Genomic DNA, 25,098 nt, shown 5'->3' with positions numbered 1-25,098 from the left:
TACTGTGGGCAGTAGCTACTGCTAATGTTAATGAAATGCCTTCTGATTTTTACTTTTGCAAAAGTAAAAATCTGATGTTTACTTCATGGCACTTGGTTACCAGAAAGCATGCTCATCTCTTAATCTCTTAGCAACAAATTAGCAACAAATATTGTTATTGTTCAAAAAAATTAAGATTTCTGCTGCTCTTTTGAAATACTATTTATCTTATACTACTTAACAAGAACTGTGCAGTTGATGAATTTTTCAGAAAAATTATTTTATTTTTTTGTCATTGGTGTTGAATATCTTATAAAACAGACATTCAACGCAAAAGTAAAAATCGGATTTATACTAAATGGCAGTTCGTTATCAGAAGAAAAAAAAACATTAATCTCTTAACACCAAATTAACTATTGTTTATAAAACATAAGTTGTTTGGAAATACTGCACATCTGCTTAGAAACCGGAAATTTACAGTTGGTAAATTTTGCAAAAGTAAAAATCAGATGTTTGTGCTAATATTTTCCAAAGATAAAATAAGCTGTAATGAATTAACTCCAGACCCTCCTTCTGCTTGCTGAATCATGAAATCTGAAATGATCCAGTTTTATCCCTACAACAGATGCTAATAGAATCGTCTTCCTGGTTTGCAGGCTGTCAAAGCCTGCAAACCAGGAGTACTTCACACTGATGAATTACACAATTTCAATACATAAAAAATAAACAAATTTTTATGTTCAAAACTTAGAAACCTTCGCTATTGTGGCAATAGCATTCAGTCCATTCAGTCCTACTTGAAAATTATTGTCTGATTTTAGTTTTAAACTGCAGGCGATACAATGTTCCCTCTCAGGTACACAGGTTCCCATTCGGGTCTCTTCTGATATCTTCTTGAATGATCAGGCTGCAAACACGGTATCTATGGCAGATCCCTGTTCTCTGTATGAACAGGTGTATTATTTGTACTGCGATAGCCAATCTTGGGTCAAGATTGGTCATCGCCAATCTGGAAGTAAGAATAGCATGAGACAAGAAGGAAAGGTCTTTTTTGTTATCCTGAAAAGAAAGCAGAAAAGAGCAGAAACAAAAGTACATATGGTTAAATAAAAACAAAATGAAAAGCACTTTGTGTTGTCAACAAGTTTAAACTTAAGGGTAACATCATTGTTCAGATAGAAAAAATACATATTTGTGACTTCAAGACTCAACGTCAATGGCTTTGTTTTTCATCTGTTCTTGAATTTTCACATAATATGTAAGTTACTTTTGGAGAATTTTTAGCCTCCTTTATATTGTCTTGTTTAAGTGATTTCTTGAGTCCACTGGTGTGGCAGTAATCTAAATACAGTTTGACATAAGACCATGATGGTTTGGATGTTTCTCTCTTCAATAAATTAAATAATCTCATGAAAACTACATTTTATACTTACTCACCTTACTTTTTGTGATTTTTTGAATGATTTATGACAAAGCAAAACAGAATAAATCTCTAGAGGAAAAATGGGTTATTTTCTTTTTATTAGAAACACTTAAATCAGATTCCAAGTTTTTTCCCCGACTCAGTCAGGACCCTCGTGTGTTCAGTTAACTGGAGTCTCCTGCATGCAGTTCTCAACACAGATAACTATGATCTGTTTTGTTCTTCCCAGACGTAGCAAAACAATAAATAAATGAAGCAGAAAAAGAAGAATGGCTCTGTTAAAGAAGCAGACATATCTGTGTTTGTGTGTGCAACTTTCCTGCTTCTTTCCTCCTTTCTGCTGACTTTCTAATTGGGTTGCTTCAGGGCTGAACTCTGCTTGGCCTCATTACCTCTTCTCTATCTACAGACTGGAAAACCCTCTCTGCCAGGAATTCATCTAATTATTTCTGCTTCACTACTGCTTTTTCCTTCTGCAAAAAACAGTACATAAATATCCATCCATTACAAAGCATTTCATTTCTAATCACAACACAGACGCAATAGAAACAGAGACTCCAGTGTCATGACTTTATTTTTTTCCCTAATTAAAGAATCAATCGAGCTGTAGTCATTTTTTCAAAGTTACCAACAACATGCTGATTCATATGCTTTACATTAAACACGCCACAAAAATGCTTTTTGCAGCATTTCTCACCAATTACAGAGCTTTCGTTCCTCGTCTGGGATTGGCTGAGAGCTCCTTGCTCGTGGCGACATCAGAAGAAGTTTTCTCCTCTTGTCAAGCTGGAAGTAGAATCCACTGTTTTAAAATTATTTACCGACGCATTTAAAGTGTCCGTTTATTTATCCAAGACCACAGGTAGGAGAGAAGTAATTCACATTAATGTTTCAGTAGGTAGTAACTCCAACAAACTCAGTGTTGTCCTCAGTCTCAGATTGTTCTTTGTTAAACCATTTGCTGTCCTTCGCATGAGCTTTAAATAAGAAGAGGCGTAATTCATACAGTGTCAGCACCGAAAAAAGTCTACTGTATATATAAAATGGCACCAAGGGTGATAGAGTATTTCCTTTAAAAAAAAAAAGACAGGAAAATAACAGTGATGATCAAGAATCCTCTCATTCAAAAATGACACAACTTGTCCAAAACGGCTGAAGTGTTTGTTTTTTTTTTGGTGGAGGTACATGCGTACAGTGAAGGTTCTCACCAAATTAATAAAAAAAAAAGTGCATCCAGAATATTAACAATGTACAAAAACAACAAAACAAGCCAGTCTTTATTCTTGATTGTGATTTCCTGTGCAGCAGCTAGTATGGTAGATGTTAATTGTTTGTGGTGTTCATTGTAAAAAAAAAAATTCTCCAACTTAAATGCTGACTTTGAATCATTGGTTTCTGGTCTTGCATCATAATGATGTTTTTAATATTCAGCACAAAAAAGGCTCAAAAAAGTTATGCTAGCTACAAACATACCTAGCATATTTCTAACTTGTAAATTGTAGAAATACAATTTACTAGAATTTACTAGCTATTTCTGTAGCTAAAATGTATGCTATAGCTACTCCTATAGTTAGCATACATTTATGCTACTGAAGTAAAGTAGCTAGCACAAATTCTGCAAAATACTAGCAGAACAAAAGACAAGTTCTGTCTTTGTTTAGGAGACAGTAGAACAATGTGTTATCAACAGCACCAGTCAGAAGTTTGCAGTCATCAAGGGGATGAATGTTTTAATAATTTGGGTCTTTTACTGATTCTTTTGTTCTGTTGTTTTCCAGGGTGGACTGATAACATGACCTCAATGAATTTAATTATTAAAAAATGATTCAGTTTTCCATTCTTTCACAAAGTTCAAATTGTTTCCTACAGGCTTATATATACTAATATCTGGGTAAATAGCCCTTTACTAAAGTGCAGAGGAACCACTTGCTTTTTATAGCTACCAACAAATTCCCAGCACAATTCCGCCTGAATATTTGACCAACGCTTGTTAAAATAGTTTCCTAGAACTACTGAAAAAAACGACATAAAAAACTCAGAAATGTAAACAAAAGTAGGTTGGCGTCAGATTTTAGTGGTTGTAGGATTCCTCTTTTGTCTTTGGCAAAAGACCATGAGCCATTTCTCCCGCTAGTGCTGGACACACACGTTTGTTTTGGTTATATTTACCCAGAATGCCCTTCGCTATGGTCCACTTCCTGATTTTGGAGCGGTCTATGGTCCGCTTGACGTTCACATTTGCATTCAAACTGCACAAGAGTTCACTTCAACTGAAATGAGATAGAGTTTCTCAGGCGGACCACAGTTAGCTTTTTTGCTTCACATCAAAGTTTGATTAAGCCTTCACATCAACCCAAAACAACTGATTTTCTAGGCAAACCAAAGCAGATTAAACACAACTGGTGTGAATGCACCCTAAGATGCCAAACATATTGGGATAAATGCAGTGAAGTCCCACACACAGCAGGTAACCTAGTCTCCCTACACCTACTTGGAAAAAGGGGAACACCTACGCAACTAATGGGATCACCCCACTGACTGTCAAATATGCAGCCAGAATTCTGCCTGACCCTTGCTGATGGTCACTAAAATATTTAGTTTGCCTGAAACGTCCTAAGGAATATTTGACCAAATATCAGTGCAAAACAATGGTTAAAATTTGTTATTAAAAGGTCAAGGTTAATAGAAGTATAATGTGTTTGATAAGTGCTTGTAATCTTCTAAAGGCCCTGTGAGACTGATGACTGGAAATTTCCTTCCGCATTATGCCGTGACTAATTTAAAACCATCAGACTTATATGAAATAAGATTTAGCAATAATCTCAGTCTCAATCGCTCAGGTATAAGGACATTTTAAAAAGGAATACAGCCAACTTCTCAGGCTAGAATTGCTTCAAGGTTTTCTGCTGCTGTGCTTTTCGCCGTCGCTTCTTGCGGCGCCTCCTGGTGGACGCATCGAAGCAGGTAACCATCATGGTGTTGGCCTTGCAGAGGTTGACCCTGTTTTCCAGCCGAGCCGTGACCTCCTCAAGGGCCTCCAGGTGCTCCAGAGAGTCCACCTGGAAAGTCTGCCACACGTCGACTGTAGAGGGACAACAAGGTGACACTTAATGTCTGACGCTGACCGCAGTTACTAATATATCTGGATTTGTGCTGCTGTACCGTTCCAAATCTGTAGTACATAACTTTTATTTTTTTAAAATATATTGTTTTTACATATTTGTTGAAACTGGTATGATAGCAGACAGATAATCTGTGAAAAAAATTTAGTTTCTCTGCCTTCTCCCACTGCCAACTAGAAACAACCAATCAGAGCCAGGAGGCGGGTCTTAGCGCTGTCAATCACAATCCTTTCCGGTTTTACATTTGCATTAACAACCTTTTGCAGGTGTTTGTTTCAGAAGAGCAATTTACAGGGTGATTTCATAATTTCTTTTCCCATTTCTTGAACTGAAAAAAGTCCCATTTAATCAACTTCATTTATTTTTTTTTTTAAGATGATGTGCTGCCTTTGTACAGCACATTTCTTATAATCTTGACCAGTTAAATCAGTAAAAGTCATTTTATTTTACAGGCAGACCATAAGCAAGCTGTGCCACCTGAGAGACTTTACAGATCTGCATAGTATTTATTTAAAAATGAATTTAGTTGTTCTGTGTAGTCGGGTTAATTAGTGTTGTAGCAACTTTGAATTGCTTTTCTTTTTTTAAATAGATCTTTTTTAAACAAATTACATTTTATCCAAGTTATTTTATATTGTTCAGTTTGTTTTTTTGTTTGACTTCTTAAAAATTTACAAGTCATAAATTATTACCACTACTCTAGTTTCAAACTTTTCTGCTGCTTACATCTCATTTTATGTAACCATTGCATACAATATAAAAGTTTGATGCTTAATCTCTATAAGAAATTTATGATTTCTCCATTCATATGTGCAAAAAAATAAAAAAATAGCCTGTCCTTCATATTTCTTCTGAGTTTGTGTTAAAATGCTCACTGGGCAATAATACTTAAAGTGTAAGTGAGCCACTCTTTAATAACCCAACACCCATGATTCATTGACAGCTTTCTCCTTCCATAACAATTCACCCCGGGTGGTGTTTAATAAATAATTCAAAACGACTGATGTAATTGTCAAAAACTCTATCTGAATGGTTGAACAGGGCTGTGCTGTTCAGCTGATACACATGACACATTTAAGTCGTAATAAGCAACTAATCAACTAAGCGCATGAATTAAAACAAGCAAAATAACTTCCATTCTAATCATTTATATTATTTGAAGGACTTTTTTTTACAGAGCCATTGTAGCCAGTTATATTTATGGTTTTTATTAGAAATGCACCGATTCACTTTTTTTCACTTCTAATATCTATGCCGATATCTGAGGGGTAGTATTGGCCGATACCGATCCGATCTAGAAAATCAGCGATGAATTGACTTTCTTTCTTTTTTTTAAAACACAGACTTAAAAGTACTGAAATACAAATTTGACAACTCTACACCAATACAGTACATTGAAATAAACCAATAGCTTCATGAGCTTGGTCAAACGTGCATAAACAACTTTAATTTGTTCAGTCAGTGCAATTAGGAGTAGAGCAGCCAATGTAAAATAAATGATAAAGAAACTGGAACTGACCAAAATAATATTTTGACTACCTTGGTCAAGCATATAAAATAAACTGCAACAAAATTCAGAAAGTCAAAATAGGAATTCTAGATATGATGTAAAATAAATAAAGCATGACTTTTCTCAGAGCACAAAACGTAGAGTTAGACTGAATAGATCTGTCCTTATGGATACTCAATCTATAATTTTTTTCAATAGGGGAACAGATATTAATATTGGATCAGTGCATCTCCAGTTTTTATTTCCTTTTTGTTTATTGTTTATGGTTGTTGTGTTTTATTATGGCTGTTTAAATGTCTTCCAGTGTTGTGTTATTTTTCTTTCACAAAATTAAAGTTTAGAGGGCAAACTTGCATTATAATGCCATTATCAAAATAATATCATCATTTATAACAATAATTACTAGAACAATTGTGACAGGCCTATGAAAGAACAGGAAAGATACTCTTCCTTGATAACTCTGGGAATTGAACAGAAACCAGAGAAGAGTTTTTACTGACACTCTTGGTTCCACTTGGCGGGCTCCAGCATGAGGTTGTGTTTGGCGTACTCCAGTTCTCTCCTCAGTCTGTTGTACTTGACTCGGACCTCTGAGATCCTCTGCTGACGATGCTCCAAAAACCTCAGCTTGGCGCTGAAGCATCCACGGCCCTGAAACCACCAGTTCATACAAACATTTCACTATTGCATTCTCTCCTCATACGCTGCTTTGCATTGTTGTTGTTTTTATTGCACCTCCATGTTAGGCCTGTGTTAACTCCTGAGTCTTGAAGGTAGGATGAAGAGTGCACAGACAAAACCTCTGGGGAGTGAAACAACCTAGATCTTGAAGACCAAAATGTACGGTCGGATTGTGTTAATCTCAAAAACATTATGTTTAAGCGTGATGTTTCTTACACTGGTGCCTCAGTGTTACTTGATGTCAGGTTACAGACTGCAAGTGACAAAAAGTCCTACTATCTGTCAAACGTAATATCGCAAAATTCCTTGCAAATATTTCAAATAGCACAATCTGTGGTTTTAATGGCAAAAACTCACAAAAAATAATCATAAAATCCTGGAGGGACTGATCAATGTGAAAAAATGTTGAATGCAGACTATTGGTTAATATTTTTAACTGTTTCTTCTATTTTATTAATACAATTTGCTACAACATTCATAAACATTCATGATCTTGATGTGACCTAAAATAAAATTTTCTTTGACACAGCTGCTCTAGTCTGCTGTGGTGAGTTTTGGTCTGTTGCTTTTGCGGGATACAGGGATGTCTGTATCCTGCAGATATCCCTGGACCTGTTGCCCCGGCAATGGAAATCTTGAATGAGCAGAAAATAATAGAGGAATGGACTCTTGGACCACACTTTAAAATTTGATTATCACAAAGACTTTCCATCTGATCTGAAGAGCTTCAGCTACTTTCTAGATGTACAAATGTCGTAGAGACGTAACACTGGCTGATTCTACAAAGTATTCAATTCAGTTCAAAAATAAATTGCAAAAGCTGTCACACTTTTCAGATTTTCACTTGTGAAACATTTTGAAAGCCATGCATCCTTTTCCTTTGCTTATGCAATTATACCCTACTTTGTGTTGGTCTAACACATGAAATAATGTATGTTGAAGTTTGGGATTGCTGCAAGACAAAATGTGAAAAAGGGTCAAGAGGTATGAAGTCTTTTGTATCAATCTGCGACAGCGAAGCAGTGAGTAAAACTATACAGTTAAGTGATTCTCCTTGAGGAAGGATTACCTGCAGTCTGCAGTTGTCTTTGCTTCCAGAGTGACTCTTTGTTCTCTCGGTTGTGGGGCATTGACCCAGTTTCCCCCATGTGCTCATTAAAATTGTATTAAAGTTGGCCGTGTCTGAGACTGGCGGAGACAGGCCAGAGTCTCAGGAGGCCTGACCCGCCGTCATCTGGGACATAACGTCACCGCATGCACCGCTTTTCTGCTTCTAGGCACATTTTAGCTGTTTATCCAGGCTCACCTTACCAAGCGCAGCAACAATCTGTTTAAATTTCATTCACGCTAACAACTAGCAGCGAGGGGTGTGTTTGTTCCCACTTTCCTTACATTTTTAAGCATTTATTTGATTTTATGGCAAGGTTAGTTCTTTTTTTTTCAATGGTAAAAAAAATTATATGCATTATTTATCAAAATGGCTACTTTATGTGTTTACACATAAAAAAAGAAGAAAAAACGCAAATTCTTCCGTGCTGGTTGCCATTAACCTCCAAAGGCAAAAATTTAAAAAAGAAAAAAAAACTGAAAATGAAACCTGCACCTGTTTGTCAGCACCTGCTCTTTTCTGCATCCTGTGCACATTGTCGATCTCATAAACCTTGATCTCGTACGCCTCCGGTATTTCCCGCTCTATCCAGTGGGAGCCCAGACCGCTAGCCGACCGTTTCAGGGGCAGGGCGGAGTCGTGGGACGGACGGCGCTGGTAGGAACCTGAGAGGGAGCAGAAGCGCGGTGAAGAGCTGCTTTCCCACCACGTTTTTCTCCTTTTCACACACAGTCGTGACTATTGATACATATTATAGCTACCACTGAGTCGCTTCGTTTTACGATTGTTAACATCTTATGTGACAGACCAACACAAAGCAGGGAGTAATTATGAAGTGGAAGGAAAAGTATTCATGGCTTTAACGTTTCTTTTGCAAATAAAAGTTTGGCAAATGTGGAATTTTTGTATTTATCCTCATTTTCAATTAAACGTGTAAAATTCAGTGCAGCCAGTTGCCTTCAAAAAGTCTAACAATAAGTAAATCAAGTCAATCTGTGTATAATTTAATCTCAGTATAAATCCAGCTCTTTTGTGAAGGCCTCACCAATTTTTAAAGCTGCAGTATGTAACTATTATACTTTTTTTTTTTTTTTACATATTTGCTGAAACTGTCACTATGTCATGACAGTGTAATATGAGACATATATCTGAAATAAAAACATCAAGCTCCTCTGCATTCTCCCACTGCTAACTAGAAACAACCAATCAGAGTCAGGAGGCGGGTCTTTTTGCTGTCAATCACCCTCCACGTGGCGTTGGTCATCCTTCACTCTTTCTTCCCCCCTTGCTCTCTGTTACACTGCAGCTAGCACAGCCTCTCATGAATGCATGCTAAGGCTAGTTAGCATGGTCATCGATAAAAGTGGAAAAGCGGTTTTCCTGGAACGGTGAGTAGTTTCTCCACCATCGACATATTTAGCAGCGAACAGGAGGTTGATTGACAGCGCTCAGACCCGCCCTCTGGCTCTGATTGGCCGTTTTTGGTCGGGAGCAGTTCATCTCTTCAGATGACAGTGGTAGCTCAAACTGCCACGTCATGGTGACAGTTTTAACAGATATTTTTTATAAGTTACTATACATACTGCAGCTTTAACGTTTGCGTTCTGAACTCAAGTGAAACGAGACACAACTTGTTAGTGCACACAATATTGGGCTATAAACAAGGGTGCAGCAATGTACTTTCTGAGGCGTATGCAGGCAAATAACAAGAGCCTGCCCCTCATCAGATAACACGGTTCAAATGAAACAATCACGGCTCTGTTATTGATCATTCACACGCGCACAAACAGTCTTTAAACACAGAACATGCCAAATAGAAACCATTTTTCCACTTTGGTGCCCCTCATGTATGGCGCCCATATGAGTCATATATAGTGCATAACCTGATTCTGATCACTCTGACTGGACCATTCTTCTCAGTAGTAGTACTTCTTAAATTGTTAGTTTTGTTAAAAGGACATTTTTCATATGCCTTCTAATGTCTTCTACAAGCCATGTAGACGTAACGTCAAGTGTGGAACAACGTGATCTGGTCAGAGGAAAGTAAAAATAATAATTAAAAAAAACCCACACATGCAAAATCAAACATTCCCCAACATTCCCACTTAAAACATATTTCTAGCAACAGGCAATAGCTTCAGTAAGGAAAGGCAATCAAGGCAGGTTTAAGACGAACATTGGACTAAATGAGGAGAAATCCTAAAAAAAAAACAGAACAGACAGGGTCAGAGGTTCACATCTCAGCAGGACAAAAACATTGAATATAAAAACAGAGCTACAAGGGAGCAGTAAAAAAATCAAAGCATATGTATGAGGTGGAATGGCCTAGTCAAAGTTCAAACAAATGTAATTGAGAATCTCTGTCAAGACAAGAAAACTGATGCACAGTCATGCTCCATCCAATCCATCAGCAGTTTCCTTTTTAAAACCATGTATAAATGTCTTACTGGATTATGTATGACTTTGTGTTGGTCTATCAATGTTCAATGACACATTTCAACCAAATCAATTTTGTGGTTGAAATGTGTCAAAGTGTGGACAAGTTCAAGAAATGTGAATTAATTTGAGCGAAAGAGGAATAACAGGCTGTAAATACAGTATATGATGTTTATGTTCCTATGTTAAAATGGAATTTTTCTAATTAAAAAAAAGTGCTTTTAATCCTTTTCTTTTCCTCTAATCATCTTTACCAGCTTATAGTATATTTCCTTCACCAAGTCTGAGTGTAACTGCACACACCCAACTTTCTAATTTACTTTACCAGCCAAACACACTTAAGTTTCTGCGTTTATGCTTCCATTAGTAAAGGCCATCACCGGCTTCATATATTAATGATGTCATGTCATACACAATTAGACATTGAGGCCTTTAAGAAACTAGGCCTTTACAGCTGTGTGTCATGTCTAATTAATGTCACATAAATATGTTATGTAGCCAGATTACAAACCAGAGCTGTTCTGGCTGGAACTGAGTTTCATGTAGAAATATTTTGTGGTGGCTTGTACTTTTTATAAATCACATTTATTCAAAAAAGAACATTTAGTTTGTAAATTTAGGGGAGAAAAAAATAAACCTTTTCATTTTTTCCATTCTTTTTCTGTTCATCGGTTCATGTTTTCACAAGCTTCAGGATGATGAAGTTAAATTAAAAAACTATTTTTGAAATTAACTACAGTGAAAATATTAGTCTTTGTTACAGATTGTCATCTCAAAACAACAAAAGAAATATATTTCTTGCAGCCTTGCTAGAAATAGCAACGTTGCCACCTTTTCAACACGTAGAAAGGTGTTGAATATGGAGGACCAAAACCGACGTAATAAAAAAATAAAATAATAAATATATAAATAAAAGAATAAATCTATAAATAAAAGAATAAATATATATATATATATATTGATAAGAAATAAAAGCATAAATATATTTTTGGAGGACCAAAACTGACATAGTAAGAAATGTTTAGGGGAAATGAACAAGAAAATATATACATTACTGGACGGAAACTCACGTGTAAGGAAAAGGAAAAACTAAATATATATTTATGCTTTTATTTCTTATCAAAAATATATTTATGCTTTTATTTCTTATCAAAATATATATTTATTCTTTTGTTTATACATTTATTCTTTTATTTATATATTTATTCTTTTATTTTTTATTATGTCAGTTTTGGTCCTCCATAGTTGAAACTACGATTCCATTTCAGTTCAAACACAAGATGAAAAAGTTGGTTCCTGAGAGGAAATTGATAGAGATTTTTTGGTATTATCATTTTGTTGTTACTTTAGTTCATATTCAGKTTAAAGTGTTCTCTTGTTTAAACTGTATGTGTGAACTGACCTGGAAGTCACAGCTGCCTGTTATCTTCATGTGAAACAGTTTGACCGAGATTTGAACCGGGCTCAGATCAGGGGCCAGATGTTAAATTGTTTTACGACCTTTGCTTTGTTTAGGTAAAATGTTTTACGACCTTTGCTGTTTTTCCTCTGCTGTCTATCTTGCCTATCCTCCCTCTTTGAAGTTTGAGAATAAAAGACAAGCTGTATCCAAAGAGAAGCAGAACGCTCTGTGAACAGCTCTGAGAAGMAGTTGACAGAGTCTTCTCCTTTTGCTTGCAGAAGTTTAGTCATAAATTCATATACGTTGTCTGTGGTTCTTTTATGTAGGTTCTAGGAAAATACCTATCAGAAATGATCAAATTTCATCTTCGCTTCAACTTTTTAAAGTCATTCTTTGCCTTAACAATAACGTCATTGCCATATTAAATATTTTTAAACACAGCACATAACTCTTAAATGCTGTAAAACAAAACACAACCTATAATTCTGTAACAATCTAAAGCCTAGCACTACCTTTAGCCATGTCAAAAATGTTTTTCTGAAATTTTCATAGTATTAATGTTGATTTTATTCATCTACTGGTAAGACATGGGTACTTCAGCATTTCTGTTTTAATTTAGCAGCCTGTTTGGATAGTTAGAAACATCTAAGAAAATATTTGGAGTAATGTTGTCAGGGTCTTAAAGTGCAAATGGGTTCCTAAAGAGAGCATGAGTCAGGTTTTAAAAAAATTTTACTACAGGGGTCTTACCTGTGTTTCCTCTCCTTCGTGATGATCGGCTGCTGCGCGTCACACTGAGCAGAGATCCACTCCTGTCGCTGACAGAATCTCTGTTTGATGTGCTGCTTCCTGTGGCTTCGCTGTCTCTTACTAAGCTGTCATACCCACTGCTAACCAGGCTGCTCCGGTTAGAAAAATGCAGGGACGTCTTCCCCATGGCTGGTGGCAAATCTCCACTCAACACACTAGTGGTGTCGCTCGCGTGCCCGCTTAAATGGTCCGGTGAACGAGGAGCAGTCACCTGGCTGTACGGCGAGGGAAGAGGGGACATCTGATCCGGTCCGCATGAGGAGGGACTGGAGGACCTTTCCTTAAGAAGGTCCGTGATTCGGCCATTGATGATTCCCTGAATGGCGGATTTTGTAGACGAGCATGTGGAGCTCTGGCTTGGAGTTCGACTGATGGAACGATGAGACCGTGGTGGGGAAGAGGGAAAAAATGAGGACGTTCGCTCAAAGCTAACCATTTTACTGTCTGGTGACAGACTGGCACTGCGGCTGGAATGTTGCAGACTTTTGTGGGACATGTTTAGAGTCTTGATGCTGGGGGAAGACTGCCGACGAACTTTGGGAGTTGCGATCTTGAGTTTTCCAACAGCAGAAAGCTTGGAATGAGAATGCTTGGCAGACTGAGACGGAGGATTTTCTGTGTGAAAGAAGTAATGACTATGGTCAGAACGTGGATTTCTCCTAGGGCTCCTATTGGCCCTTGGAAAGGTACAATCTCCTTCATAGTTTTCTTTATGACTTCCTTTACAACTAGCTTGATTGCTTCCCTTGGAGGTTTCCTTGGAACTCATAGAAGTGTTACTCCTGCCTCTTTCCATGGTTGGGAAGTCTCTTGGGATTCTTCCAAGGGAATTAGTCCTTCTAGCCAGCTGCTCCAGTTTGGTATTAAAAAGCCTACTGCTGTTATCGGCAGGAGGCCTATACCTGCTACTCGAATTGTCATGTTTCCTTGTGGGGTTTGGGGTAAAAAGAGATTCATTTCCCTTTCTGAGGGCACACGCTGAATCTTGTTTGACCTCTGGGATGTATTTTTGTGGAGAGGAGGTGTGGAGGCTGTGGTTTTCAGTAGACTGCCGTCTGCTGTGCCTTCTCTCCAGAGTTTCCCCTGGGCTACATGGAGTAGATGATGTCACCCCCCTTGAGGGGTTCTCTCTGTGGCTGGGATTTTGCCAGGCTCTCGGCAGGCTACCTGACAAAAAGGAAACGGGTATGGTTTCATAGCAACCAGGTGCAACACCAGTTCTCATGTGGTTGCTTCCAACTTGTCTGCAAGCAGCGTCTACCCCCTCTGAGACCTTCTGACTGTGTGTGGAATAAACATGCTTGCAATCTCGAGGGTGGCCTTTATCTGTACTTTCAAGTCTCTTTTCACACATTTTGTTCTCCAAAGCTTTTTTGCAGATATCTTTATCTTCTGAGACCGGTTGGTTGAAGGAAGTTAGACTACTTGTTCTATCAGGCTTCTTAAGATGATGAATCTCAGAAGCACAACTTTGAGTCTGCTTATCTACATTTTTGTCCTCTGCACTTCTGGTGTTTTTTCTTTTGAGTTCAGAAGCTGAGTTGATATCTTTAGAGGTTTCAGGAGTACTTTTCTCTTCTTTCGCATAATCTAAATCACAGTCCATATTCATCAACATAGGGTTAATAAATGAAGGCAAGAACCTAATTTCTCTTTTGAAATGATTTTGAGCCTTTTCATTGCATTGGTCTGTGTTTGCAGACTGATCAGCAGGGGGTGCTGAAGCTGAACAGTCATCACTGACGTCACCAATGATTCTGATAGGTTGGGCGCTAGCAGAGGTTTGACCATGTTCTTGTGACTGTGCAGGCTCTCTGAAACAAATAATGTTCCCACCTGCGTTCCCGCTGTTGTATGCTCCACTGATGGTCACCTCCTCTACCATAGAGAAGACCAGTTCGTCTTGACCCATTTTGTCCAACGGCTGTTGAACTGTCACTGTAATGGTGGCCTTCATTTCCTTACTGTCCTTTGAGCTGTGATCCCCGATCACAACGCTTTTAGCCATAGAGTGTGAAGAGGAGCAAGAGGACGAAGGAGATATGGGAGAGCTTTTACCGATGGGTGAAGCGCGTTTATCTGGTTTGAACCAATTTGCAGCTTCATGGTTCTCCGGTGGTGGGTGTTCAGATAAACTGGCAGCAGGCTTGCTATGGGAATTTGCTTCAAGACATTTGGATAGGACATTGTTACCTGACTTAACTGCTCTCGTTTTAGGAAGCTCAGATGGGCATGTCATGCTAAGTCCCAGAGCTTGATTCATCAGTTCTTCACTGGAGCTGTTTGCACTGCACTCCTCACAGTCAAATAAACCTGAATCCTCCCTCTGAAAACTGTCTGTCGGGACAGCACCATCTGTCTGCTTTTCCCCAAAAGACGCCTGAGTACAGCCTTTACCCACATTCAACAATGTATGTGGGGCTTTGGATGCTTCTTTCTGGGGTTGTGTTTTGGCTAAAATATTCTTTAGAGTAGCACCTTTCAAGGAGGACTTGAGGACTTCCATTGTTACCTCACTTCCATCGATACAACCCAGACGTTCTTGAAGTTCAGCAAAGGTGTCACACTTAAGACAGTCTCTCTCCGGTGGTTTCCCTTCTGCTCTCAGTCCTTCAATGTTCCCCTGTGCAGTTTCCTCTGTCTTTTTTTCTCCGTGCAACTGAGGAATTAGCAAAAGTTCCTGGAGAAGTGCTGTGAACTCTGGGTCATCCAAGTCGGACTTGTTAGGATGCAGAGAAGGTATGATCGGCACAAACTCGGGTTGCGCCAGCATTGGGACTGTCTTGGAGTGGACCGAGCCGTCAGAATTTATCTGGATGACGGTGTCACAGGACTGGTCACTGCTGGAGCGATACAGCTCACCACGTAGCCGGAAAGATGGGAAGTCCATGTCTACCTCTTCTGTGGAGTGGAATGCTCGCAGGGCCAAAGAACGAGGACCTTTTTTATCTTTGGTCAAACTCCGTCCACAAGGAGAACATGATGTTGACTGCTGTAAGACAGATAAAATATGTTGTTGGTTCAAACAGACTTTGCAGTACAGTAGACACAATAATAACACAATATGGCTAAGGGTGATCGAAAACTCAGTGATTAATTGTTCATGCTGTTCTATTTCTGAAAAACAGAAAATAGGTGCTGCTTATTTTGGCTTTTCACCATTTTATGCATTTAGTAGCTTTGGTTGTTTCACCCAACACTACAAATTTCTAAATACATGGTGATGTAAAACTTGCTTGTAGCCACATATAATGTTAATATAACCAACACAAAGACTGACAATTTGAGACTTCTACTAGATCAATTAGATGGGAGTAATTAGGTATTGTGTTGTACCTTTGTCTTCTTCTGTGTCCTGCGAATGCGAGAAGCCAGCTGAATGGTAGCGAAGGACTCTTGAAGATGTGCTAATGAGTCAGCAACTTGACCAATCACAGCAATGTGGCAATTTGAAGGCATGGATTCCCGAAGGAGCATCGCTAACTTACTGGACCTGAGCAAATACATATTCATATATTCAGATAATAACTTCAGACATCCAGCTGTTCTGCAATTGTATAAATGTACCTGAAATTACCCACATCGCTGGTAGATTTGGATTTAAAGTTATTTTATTCAATTAAGAGCTTGTTTTTATGATTGGGAGTGACACAGGCTTTTCCCAAAAAATAACATTGCCCTAAATATATTTTTCTATTTACCTTGCATCCCTTTTGTTCCACATCCTTGGAATCTACAACTATTCAGTATTCATTAAAATCTGCTTTGAGATGTTGCCACTAGCATAGCCAACAAGTCTATAGCATTTCATTGTATTAGTGAAAAGAAACATGTTGGTGAAGTTAAAAAAATACTTAATACTAAATTTCCCAGTTGTGTGAATCATTTTGGGATATGAATATATTCCAGGCATACATTTTGTGAAAGATTAGTTAGGCAGTAACACAGTTGACTTTAGAGACATATATTTTACAAATGTTTACACCAATGTCAGCGTGCATATAAACTCTTACTTGCTGGGGATGGTTTTATTTCCGCTTAAGAGAGCCAGGACAATGGAGCCCAAGTCAGAATGAGGAAGCTTGTTTTTGCTCACGCCCCTCATCCCACTGCAGACATCAATCATGGTCAACTTAGTGGTTCCCCGTGAACCTGGGAATGGAAATCAAATAGAAAAAGAGGTATTTTGCGTAAATGAAACCATTATAAATTACATAACTAAGTATTGGAAGTACTAAGTTTTAAACTAAACATGGAAAATAATATATTGTAAAATGCATAAAGCAGTTCATGCTGCATTCTGATTTTAACTCTAATGTCAGGAATTTTTGGGTTCCAAGTTGGAAATGTAAGATAAGCATGGTAGCTCTACTGTAATTCACCAGGAAAAAAAAGCTGGAAGAAAGAAATTCCATGAAAACCTTTTCCAATGGTGCTGCTCTCAGTACGAGGTGGCTGGACGTAAAGGGTGAAGAACATTATGGAGCTGTGACACAGGTATGTAATAAAGTCGGTGTGTCGCCGCGCTGCCATGGCTGCGTCCAGGAGAGAGGCGGCTCGCTCTGCTGTGGGGGCCTTCACACGGTTGTGGTTACGTAGCTAGAGAGACAGCAGAAAATAGCGTTAGCATTTAGCTTGTACATGTGTTGGACGCATGCCAGCATTGTCGCTATCATATCTATGTTACTATTGGCAGTGCTCAGGTGTGGTAAAGCTTTGATCTAGAAGCTGGCAGAAATGTTCAGAATTAAATGTTCAGATGACGCTAGCTGCTTATGCTAACTGATTTTTCATTATTTATTTTTTGTGTCATTTATTTCTTTCCATACCAGGCTTGTTCAGTTTGGAAAGCAATCTGTTGTTGATAAGTGAATTAACAATTAAAGTTCTATTTACTGGAGACCAATAACCTAATTATCAAATAAAGCCAATAAATTAGTGATGCAAACCTCAAAACCATAGATGCTAAAAAAATTGAAATCTAATCACAGAATCAGATATTGATGAAGCATCTATTTGGCATAAACTGAGGTTTGAACCCTGAAATTCTTGCCATTAAGCAGCCATATTGGATGATGATAATGTAGCAATTAAGATTTAATATCCCATCCAGAGTTTTATTACCATGACAAAAGGAATCCCAAATTGTATTACATATTTATTTCATTATGTAGAGAAAGTAAAAAATATAAAATCAAACTAAAAAATGTTTCTATCAAAATTTATTTGTTTCGCATAAATACACTAAAATGACATTATTGGCTTGGTAATAAATCTTATTATGATGTAAACATGATACAGCTTCTCGTTTCAAGCAGTTACAGGAACTGTAAAATAGCTCTCCGTTGGATTCTAATTCTTTAAATGGAGTATTTGATGCATTGCCAACAAACCTGAGCCAAAAAGAAGCCGTTGCATTACCAGTTAGCTACACCCTCACAACTCTCTGGTGGCTGGATTTAACCTCATTTACTATGATTGATTGGATTGTAACAAGTCATTTGGATAAAAAATGTGTTTCTTAAAAGGACTGAATTTGATTTTCTTCAACCTGTAAAGCGTATTTTCCCTCACAAATCACAAAACGTCCTCATACCTGTATTCCGTTGACTGGGTCCTCGGTGACTCTAACGTGGGCCTTCGGGCTGCCCTGCACGCTGCTCGGCGAGGGGACCACCTCCCCCAGCAGGTCTCTGAGGGTGTCCTCTTCGCCGCAGCACAGCTCCACGGCCGACACAGACACCGTCAGCTCGGTCCAGGTCTTCTCCCTGCGCCGCTCGATGGCGCTGTACAGCCAGGAGATGGCACAGGGAATCAGGCCGAGCTTCTGCAGGTTGTCACTGCTTCCCACCATGCTGGACCAAGACGCTGAAGAATACAATACAGCAGGCGGATGAGTGTTTGCAAGCGTCGCGCCAAAACATGAAAATGTTACTTGATATGATGAATCGTCACATCTCTTTTAATATCAGTAATCATTTTCTGCCCATAGGTTCTTTATGTGCTGATCTTTAGAGCTTTTTATATTTTTTCCATCCATCCCATGTCTAAACGGTTGCAGGGGAGATGGTATCTCCAGCTGTAATTGAGCAACCCTGGACAGACTGACACCAGTCAATCACAGGTCACAACTATATACGCACACACTTATACCCAAGGACAATTTAGAAAGACCAATTGACCATACAGTCATGCTTTTAGATTCGGAGGAAGCTTCAGCACCCAGAGAGAATAAAATGTCTTAAACTTTCATCTTGCTGCGACTTTAATTGCTCAATGTTTGGAAGCGTGGACCACACGGACTGAATGGCTTCGTTCACTTACTCAGTCAAGCTCTACAGAGGTCTACTAATAAGGCTGTAGTGATACGATAATCTCACGATACGATACGATACACAATATTCTTCTCACAATACGATATATATTGCGATATTTAGCAAACGATACAATTTATATACACTTACAATACAATACAATACACTTTTGCAATTTTCTGAAAGATTTTAGAGGGACAGAGTGATTTTGGTGACATTTTGTGACTGTTATAGAGTTGGATTGAATTAATTTAACTGAAAACTGATTAAAAGCACCAACTACAAAATACCTGGCTCTGGTTGGACATGGACACAGACTTAAAGTCGACAGCTGGACAAAATGAATTAAAGAAGTGATGAGAAAACATGTTTCTTTTAATTGAAACAGTACAAACTGTAGCTTACATGCATTTGTAAAGTAAATAATACCTTTTTAACCTTGACACTTAACATTTGAAGTAGAAATGTGCCAATCAGGTTTTTTCCTGCCGATACCGATACAGATCACCCATGAGGGCCGATCACCGATACCGATCACCGATACTGATCACATAATTTTTTTTATTTTTTTTTATCATAAACATTACCGATTACATTATGTGGAAAAATAAACCATGAATTCACCTTAATTTAGACAAAAACTTGTTTTTAATAACTTTTTCCAAGAAGAAAACTAAACAAAACAAGCATTCTGCAAATTGTACTATCGGTAATACTACCTTTAACAGACTGATAACATATGAAGGCTCTGAAGAGGCTAAATAATGCAAAGAGCCAAAATAAAACCTCTCAACATTGCCAAAAAAATTCAAGTATAAAACTTAACATTCAATGGCAAATACAGGTTCCATTACAATAAACAATCCACAGGTACTGAATGAAAACTTCCTGATAGCATGGTGGCTAGCTGATTACTGCTAGTTCTGAGTGGCTGTTTCTGACTGAGCGGAGTAATTATGCAGAGCAGGGAGGAGATCGATTATTTTTTTTAGAGATTATCTGTCTTATGTTAGGACAGTGAAAGTTTTTATACGTATGTAAAATGTATTTTTTAGGTTAGATGCTGCAGCTTTAAACAGAGGTTCAGTGTGAGAGTCACTACCAGGTGGAGCAGAAGCGGCGCTCCGTCTGTGAAATATTACTACCTGTAGCGCGTAGCAGCGGTTCAACAGCGAGAGCAGGACCAGCGTCTTACATCGCAGCTCGAAGACTTAAATTATTTTGCAGGTTATTTGTTTAGCTTTCTGACCGTCATGCTAATCCGGGTGAGTGTTTGTAGCTGTGCGCTGCTTTACCTGCTATCTGATCCTCCATATGTCTTTTTTACTGCAGTGAGCCTCGATGTAGCCAAACTCCGTCAAGTATGGCATTGTTTTTATGTCGTATTAGCTTCGTTGTGTTGATGCATTTTGACGTGCTTCAATTTTCCGCCGCAACATGCAAACTTGCCCAGTGCGTTATAGTTCAACATCGCTTAGGATTTGTTGCTGCGCGTTTGCGCAGTGTGAAGGAAAGAGGAGACCAGCTGCACAGGCAGACTGCGAAATGAGATGCAGGTGATCGGTATTGGCAACAAGAGCCAATGATCGCCGATCACCGATCATGCACTTTTTCACGAAAATCGGCCGATTATGATCGGTGACCGATCGATCGGCACACCTCTAATTTGAAGGAATCATTCTAAGTCTGATGACCTAATCACTCTCCCGGCGAAGCAAGCAGTGAGTGAGCAAGGTGACAGTTGGATGTTATGATACTTGCGAATGAATATTGATTTTTTTTCTAGGAAAGAAAATATCAATATATATCGCAAAATCGATATTATTACACAGCCCTATCTGCTAATGAGCAAATATTTGAGCTAGGTATGCAGAAGGGCAATAATTAAAAGCACAAATGCAAGTCCATCTCTAAATGGTTTTTAAAAATTATGGAGACTTGTAGCTCTAGAGCAGCTCATCAATTAAAGAAGGCTGTTTGGTCTCAACAACTCCTGACCTGAGTAGCTTTATTACATATCTTTCTTCTCTTTCAGCTCTTTTCCTGTCTGAAAACTGTGATTAAAGGACAGTAGCACCACAAACTGTTCAAAACTAAATGAAAATATAAGAATTTTAAACTGGCCCTGTCCAAATCTGGACATAAATCCGGCTAATTAACACTTGGTTGCTGCCAAAGGTGACACAACCAGTTATCATTCTTAGGGAGCAATTGGTAGGGATCCATTTGTTTTTCCTCAATAAAGAAATTATTTTTAAAGCTACATTTCACATTCACCCAGGCTATCTTTGTCAGATGTTACAATTTATTTGCTTATTAGAAACATTTGTGTGACAAAAAAAAATTGGAGAAATAAAACCAAGCTAGGCTCAAATACTTTTTATCAGCGGTGTGTATTTGCCAAAGTCCAGAACCTCCTACAAAACCCCAAACAGATGACATGTTGCATCTCTTTTTGCACTTTTGCCCTACATTCGTTGTGAGATATGGGTCTGGCTTTACCTTCTCTTGTCTTATCCATAGTCTAATTGAATGAGGATAAGAGAATTGGTTTACTCCAATTAAAGGCCGAGCTGCCCGCCGTTATTCAGGGGGAATGGTATTCTGTTTAGGAGATTGATATCCCTCTGGCCGCGGGCCACATGCACTCCGTATCGGCCGACTAATTCAATCAGATTTACGGAGGGTGGCGTCATGTGAAAAAGCAGTTACAAGGAGACTCTGTCCTTACCGCACATGTGTGTGTATGTGTGTGTGTGTATCTTGGTGTCTGTGGTAAAAAAAAAAAAATCTATTAAATCCCTGCTGCAGCGCTAAGTGCAGGGTCCCATCTTCCTAATAGAAACATATCACAGCCCACTTTGTTTTCAGTCAATCTTAGAAAAAGTGTCCTTTGGAGTATGGAAGGAGTAGAATTCGAAAAATGTCAATGTATAGTTTGAATGATAAAGAGTCAAATAGCTGAAATGGCATGACATAAATATGGCTCAGGAAAAAGCGAAATCCACAAAAAAAGCAGAGGAAATGTGTCAAGACTAACGCAAGGACACACAGAGACAATGGAGACATGGAGTTTAAGTTAAGAGGAAAGATTGAATGATGGTAAGAGTGGCAGGAGGAAGGGTGCAGAGGGGCTTTTAACATTTATAACAGCGTCGCACTCCCAGCTTAAGATTTTAACCTGTGACCTCTCGCTGCGACCAATGACTTACCCACATCAGCGCATCCTAGGCCCAAAACGCATCCATCACTGCCGCTGAGGACACAACGGATGACGTCAGCCAAGACGCCTGTGCAAACTTCAGCCTGGGCAAACGGGACAAAGGACAGGGCGATTGATCTCAACACCGAAAATGTGAGCGCAGTCCAGCTGAAAATCTGAAGCAGGAGGGGAGTTTACACGGGTTTTCCCGTGAGCTTTGACATGTGTAAGCCGAGCCGAAGAGTCCTACCGGGGGGAGTGGTGTCAGTTTTATGGTCATTAGATAGACGGGGGGAACCACAGTGGGGTGTACGGTAATATACAGAAGAATGAATTGTGCTCTGAATGCCTTTTGTATCTGGCATAAATGCACAAAATGGCAGTTACATTAAAATCCAAACAGAATTACTCAACCAGTCTCTAGCTGCATTTCCATTAACCGTATAATTTACATTTCAAAGATGTTTGCTTAATGGAAAAGTCAATTTTGAAAAATCTCTGGTTTTTCCATAAAAAGTTTTGATATTAGGATGAAGTGAATTTTTTTTAGCCGTGTCAAGATTGGTTGATTTCACAAAACTGCGACGGAAACACTTTCCGCATCAACGAGGCACATGACCAACAACCAGATGTTGCCATGAAGAAGAAAACTACAGGAAGTAGTTGGAGGATCATGGAGCAGAATGGTTTTCAACAACATAATGCGTGAACAAACTTCTTCGTGTGGGATTTTAATCGCGTTTCTTATTTAATGCAAACGCTGCAATTGCAAGATTGTGTTTTTTCAACATTAGCAGAATATTGACAAAGTTTTGCACACATTTGCAATTGAAACGCAGCTTATAATTGTTAGTATGAAGAACCAAACCTGTCCTGAATCCTGAGAATAAGCTGCATCAAAGTTGAAGGTCTTCAGTGGACTTCTCATCTCCCTGCCTAGAGTCATTGTGCTGTAGGATAAGTGTTTGGTGACTGGATCCATGATGGTGACTCTCTTCCTGGACGGGTCGATCCGGAGAACAGGTGGCTGGCCGTGGCTCTCTGACAGCAATCGGCTCACCCTCAGCACGACTTTGACCTGAGAGTGGAAGGGAATGAGAAGGAGAGCCATGCTGATTAACTGCTGTACACACCGGGCTGCAGGGCGATGATTACCCTGTTAAATCTCAGATTACATACAGAGAATAAGCTGAATTGAGAAAGAAAAGAATGTTGTGCCAGAGACAGGACAATTTACCCAAACTACAAAATCTGTCCAAGAGTGAGCTGTGAAACATCTGATCTGCCCTGCAGATTGTTAGAGTCTGATAGTTTTGTCTCACCACAGCCCAATTTCAAAGGTCCAGATCCAATGACAGAAGAACCACAAGTACAGTAAGTATCAGTATTCCTGTACTATGGTTTTTGGAAGGTTAAGTGGATCTTTAAAATACTAGACTGGTGGGTTTTTCCAAAAATATCTCAAATGTTTGAACATTTGGTGTGTTTGTAAGGTCTTCCATAAGGACGTGTTATGGTTGCAGTTATCCATCATGGTTGCAGGTATCCATCATGCATTGTACTTTAAGAAAAGAGTAGTTATTGGATTTTTTTGTAGAAGTGAACATACAAACAAACCTACATACAGACAATAGAATGACACAGTGTACCCCCTGTATTTGCAGTGGTTAGGAACAACTAAAGACATCAATAACTACCTATTTTAATAGTTCAAACACCAACTATTCTTTAATAATGTTCGGCGCTACTGTAGAAGCTATCAACCATCGTTTTCCTTATCCACGCTCTTGGAGGTATAGCCAATCACCGGCAAGTAAAATGAATGGTGGTCCTGGATTGGCTGTTTTGCAAACGTCAAGTAACATTGCACGTAAGTATCTCAGCTTTCCAAGCAGTGCTGTCTTCCAAAGAAATCCGTAAATGGCAAATTTTCCATGAATAATTTGGAATTAGAAACCACAGAGAAATCCACAAACAAGTGAATCTGAGAATATTGTCCTGAACTRTGAATAGGTGGGCATCCACTGTACTTTGTTTTTCTGCCCACACTGCATTATTTTATTTGTGTATTTTTTGTGCTGAATCAGACTCAGGTCACTTTTGTATCTGAATTTGAATGGAGTCAATGATTTATTCTGAGAAGCATTTGGGTTCAAATATAGATATCCATTACATCTAGACCAGTGATCCCCAAACTACGGCCCGCCTCCACATTTGTTCCGGCCCCCTGAACAATACCAGAGAACATTCAGATTTTTTTATCATATATTGTATTTTCCGGACTATAAGCCGCTTATATGTGGATTTTTCTTCAACCACCAGGGGGCTCTTTAGCAGGAAGTGTGTCCTGTAAACTGTGGGTGTTTTGTTTTGCATGGCGCGTTGCTGCCATCTGTTGGACTTTTAGGGAACTGCTTTACTTTTATGTTATTTAATCAGTACAGTTGTTTGTTAGCGGTAGGTCAGATGAACACACACGTCTGTTATGAATGCCGCATTCCAGGCCGAGTTCTTCGAAGCAATGCCTGTAAGTAGCAGCTTATACTTCAAAACGAGCCTTTATGTTAAAATATGATAAAAGAAGTAACATGTTTATTGAATTAGTTTTGGAAATACCTATGGGCGATTTGATTATGTGCTACATCATTGCTAACTAGCAGGCTGCTAAGATTTCTCAGGTCGTTACATATAGCATTGCAGAGGTAGCTCATAGCATTCAGAGGTAGCTGTTGTATCAGTTGTACTTCTAATGTATGTATCTGAATGTAAAACACTTCTGTAAGCTGCTCTGAGCTCATCCTGAGTWGTTTGTGTTTTGACAGTTTCACTCCATTCTACATTGAAATAAAGGAAGAACTAATTAATCCTGACTCGTGTGAAAGGAGTTTGGCAGATGGTTAGTTTTGGTACAAGACACCATAGCGAGACCATTACAAAGTGAATCATTGGAAGTCAAAATTGGAAATAAAAGAAGAACGCGCCCATTAAAACGGAATTAGATTTTAATAGGGAATTGGAATTTGAGAATGTTAAGTTAAATAGCATTGTAACAAGGCAGCCTTTTGCAGTTGGATTTTATGGTGAGGAAGACTATTTGAGGCAGATTCAGGT

The 25,098-nt window shown here is 38.7% G+C and overlaps 1 protein-coding gene across 3 annotated transcripts in view; it reads right to left on the bottom strand.

Annotated features, from left to right (window-relative positions):
* Positions 1-4,237: 4,237 nt before the first annotated feature.
* The window catches only part of kif26bb (kinesin family member 26Bb), a 36,041-nt gene continuing 15,180 nt past the window's right edge, over positions 4,238-25,098 (bottom strand). The window contains exons 6-15 of one of the 3 annotated variants that reach the window (XM_008398178.2): positions 22,856-23,065; positions 21,998-22,091; positions 18,068-18,339; positions 16,893-17,070; positions 16,485-16,623; positions 15,808-15,964; positions 12,412-15,463; positions 8,319-8,488; positions 6,535-6,685; positions 4,238-4,484 (exon numbers count right to left, since the gene is read on the bottom strand). In XM_008398178.2, coding sequence (XP_008396400.1) covers positions 4,285-4,484; positions 6,535-6,685; positions 8,319-8,488; positions 12,412-15,463; positions 15,808-15,964; positions 16,485-16,623; positions 16,893-17,070; positions 18,068-18,339; positions 21,998-22,091; positions 22,856-23,065 — 4,623 coding nt within the window. In that variant the 3' untranslated portion in view covers positions 4,238-4,284. The remainder of the gene's footprint in view (positions 4,485-6,534; positions 6,686-8,318; positions 8,489-12,411; positions 15,464-15,807; positions 15,965-16,484; positions 16,624-16,892; positions 17,071-18,067; positions 18,340-21,997; positions 22,092-22,855; positions 23,066-25,098) is intronic. The other 2 variants (XM_017302025.1, XM_017302026.1) reach the window with 2 other exon arrangements.

Source organism: Poecilia reticulata, linkage group LG21 (assembly GCF_000633615.1).
Source record: "Poecilia reticulata strain Guanapo linkage group LG21, Guppy_female_1.0+MT, whole genome shotgun sequence".
Taxonomy (NCBI): domain Eukaryota; kingdom Metazoa; phylum Chordata; class Actinopteri; order Cyprinodontiformes; family Poeciliidae; genus Poecilia; species Poecilia reticulata.
This window is presented reverse-complemented; position numbering and strand designations above follow the sequence as displayed.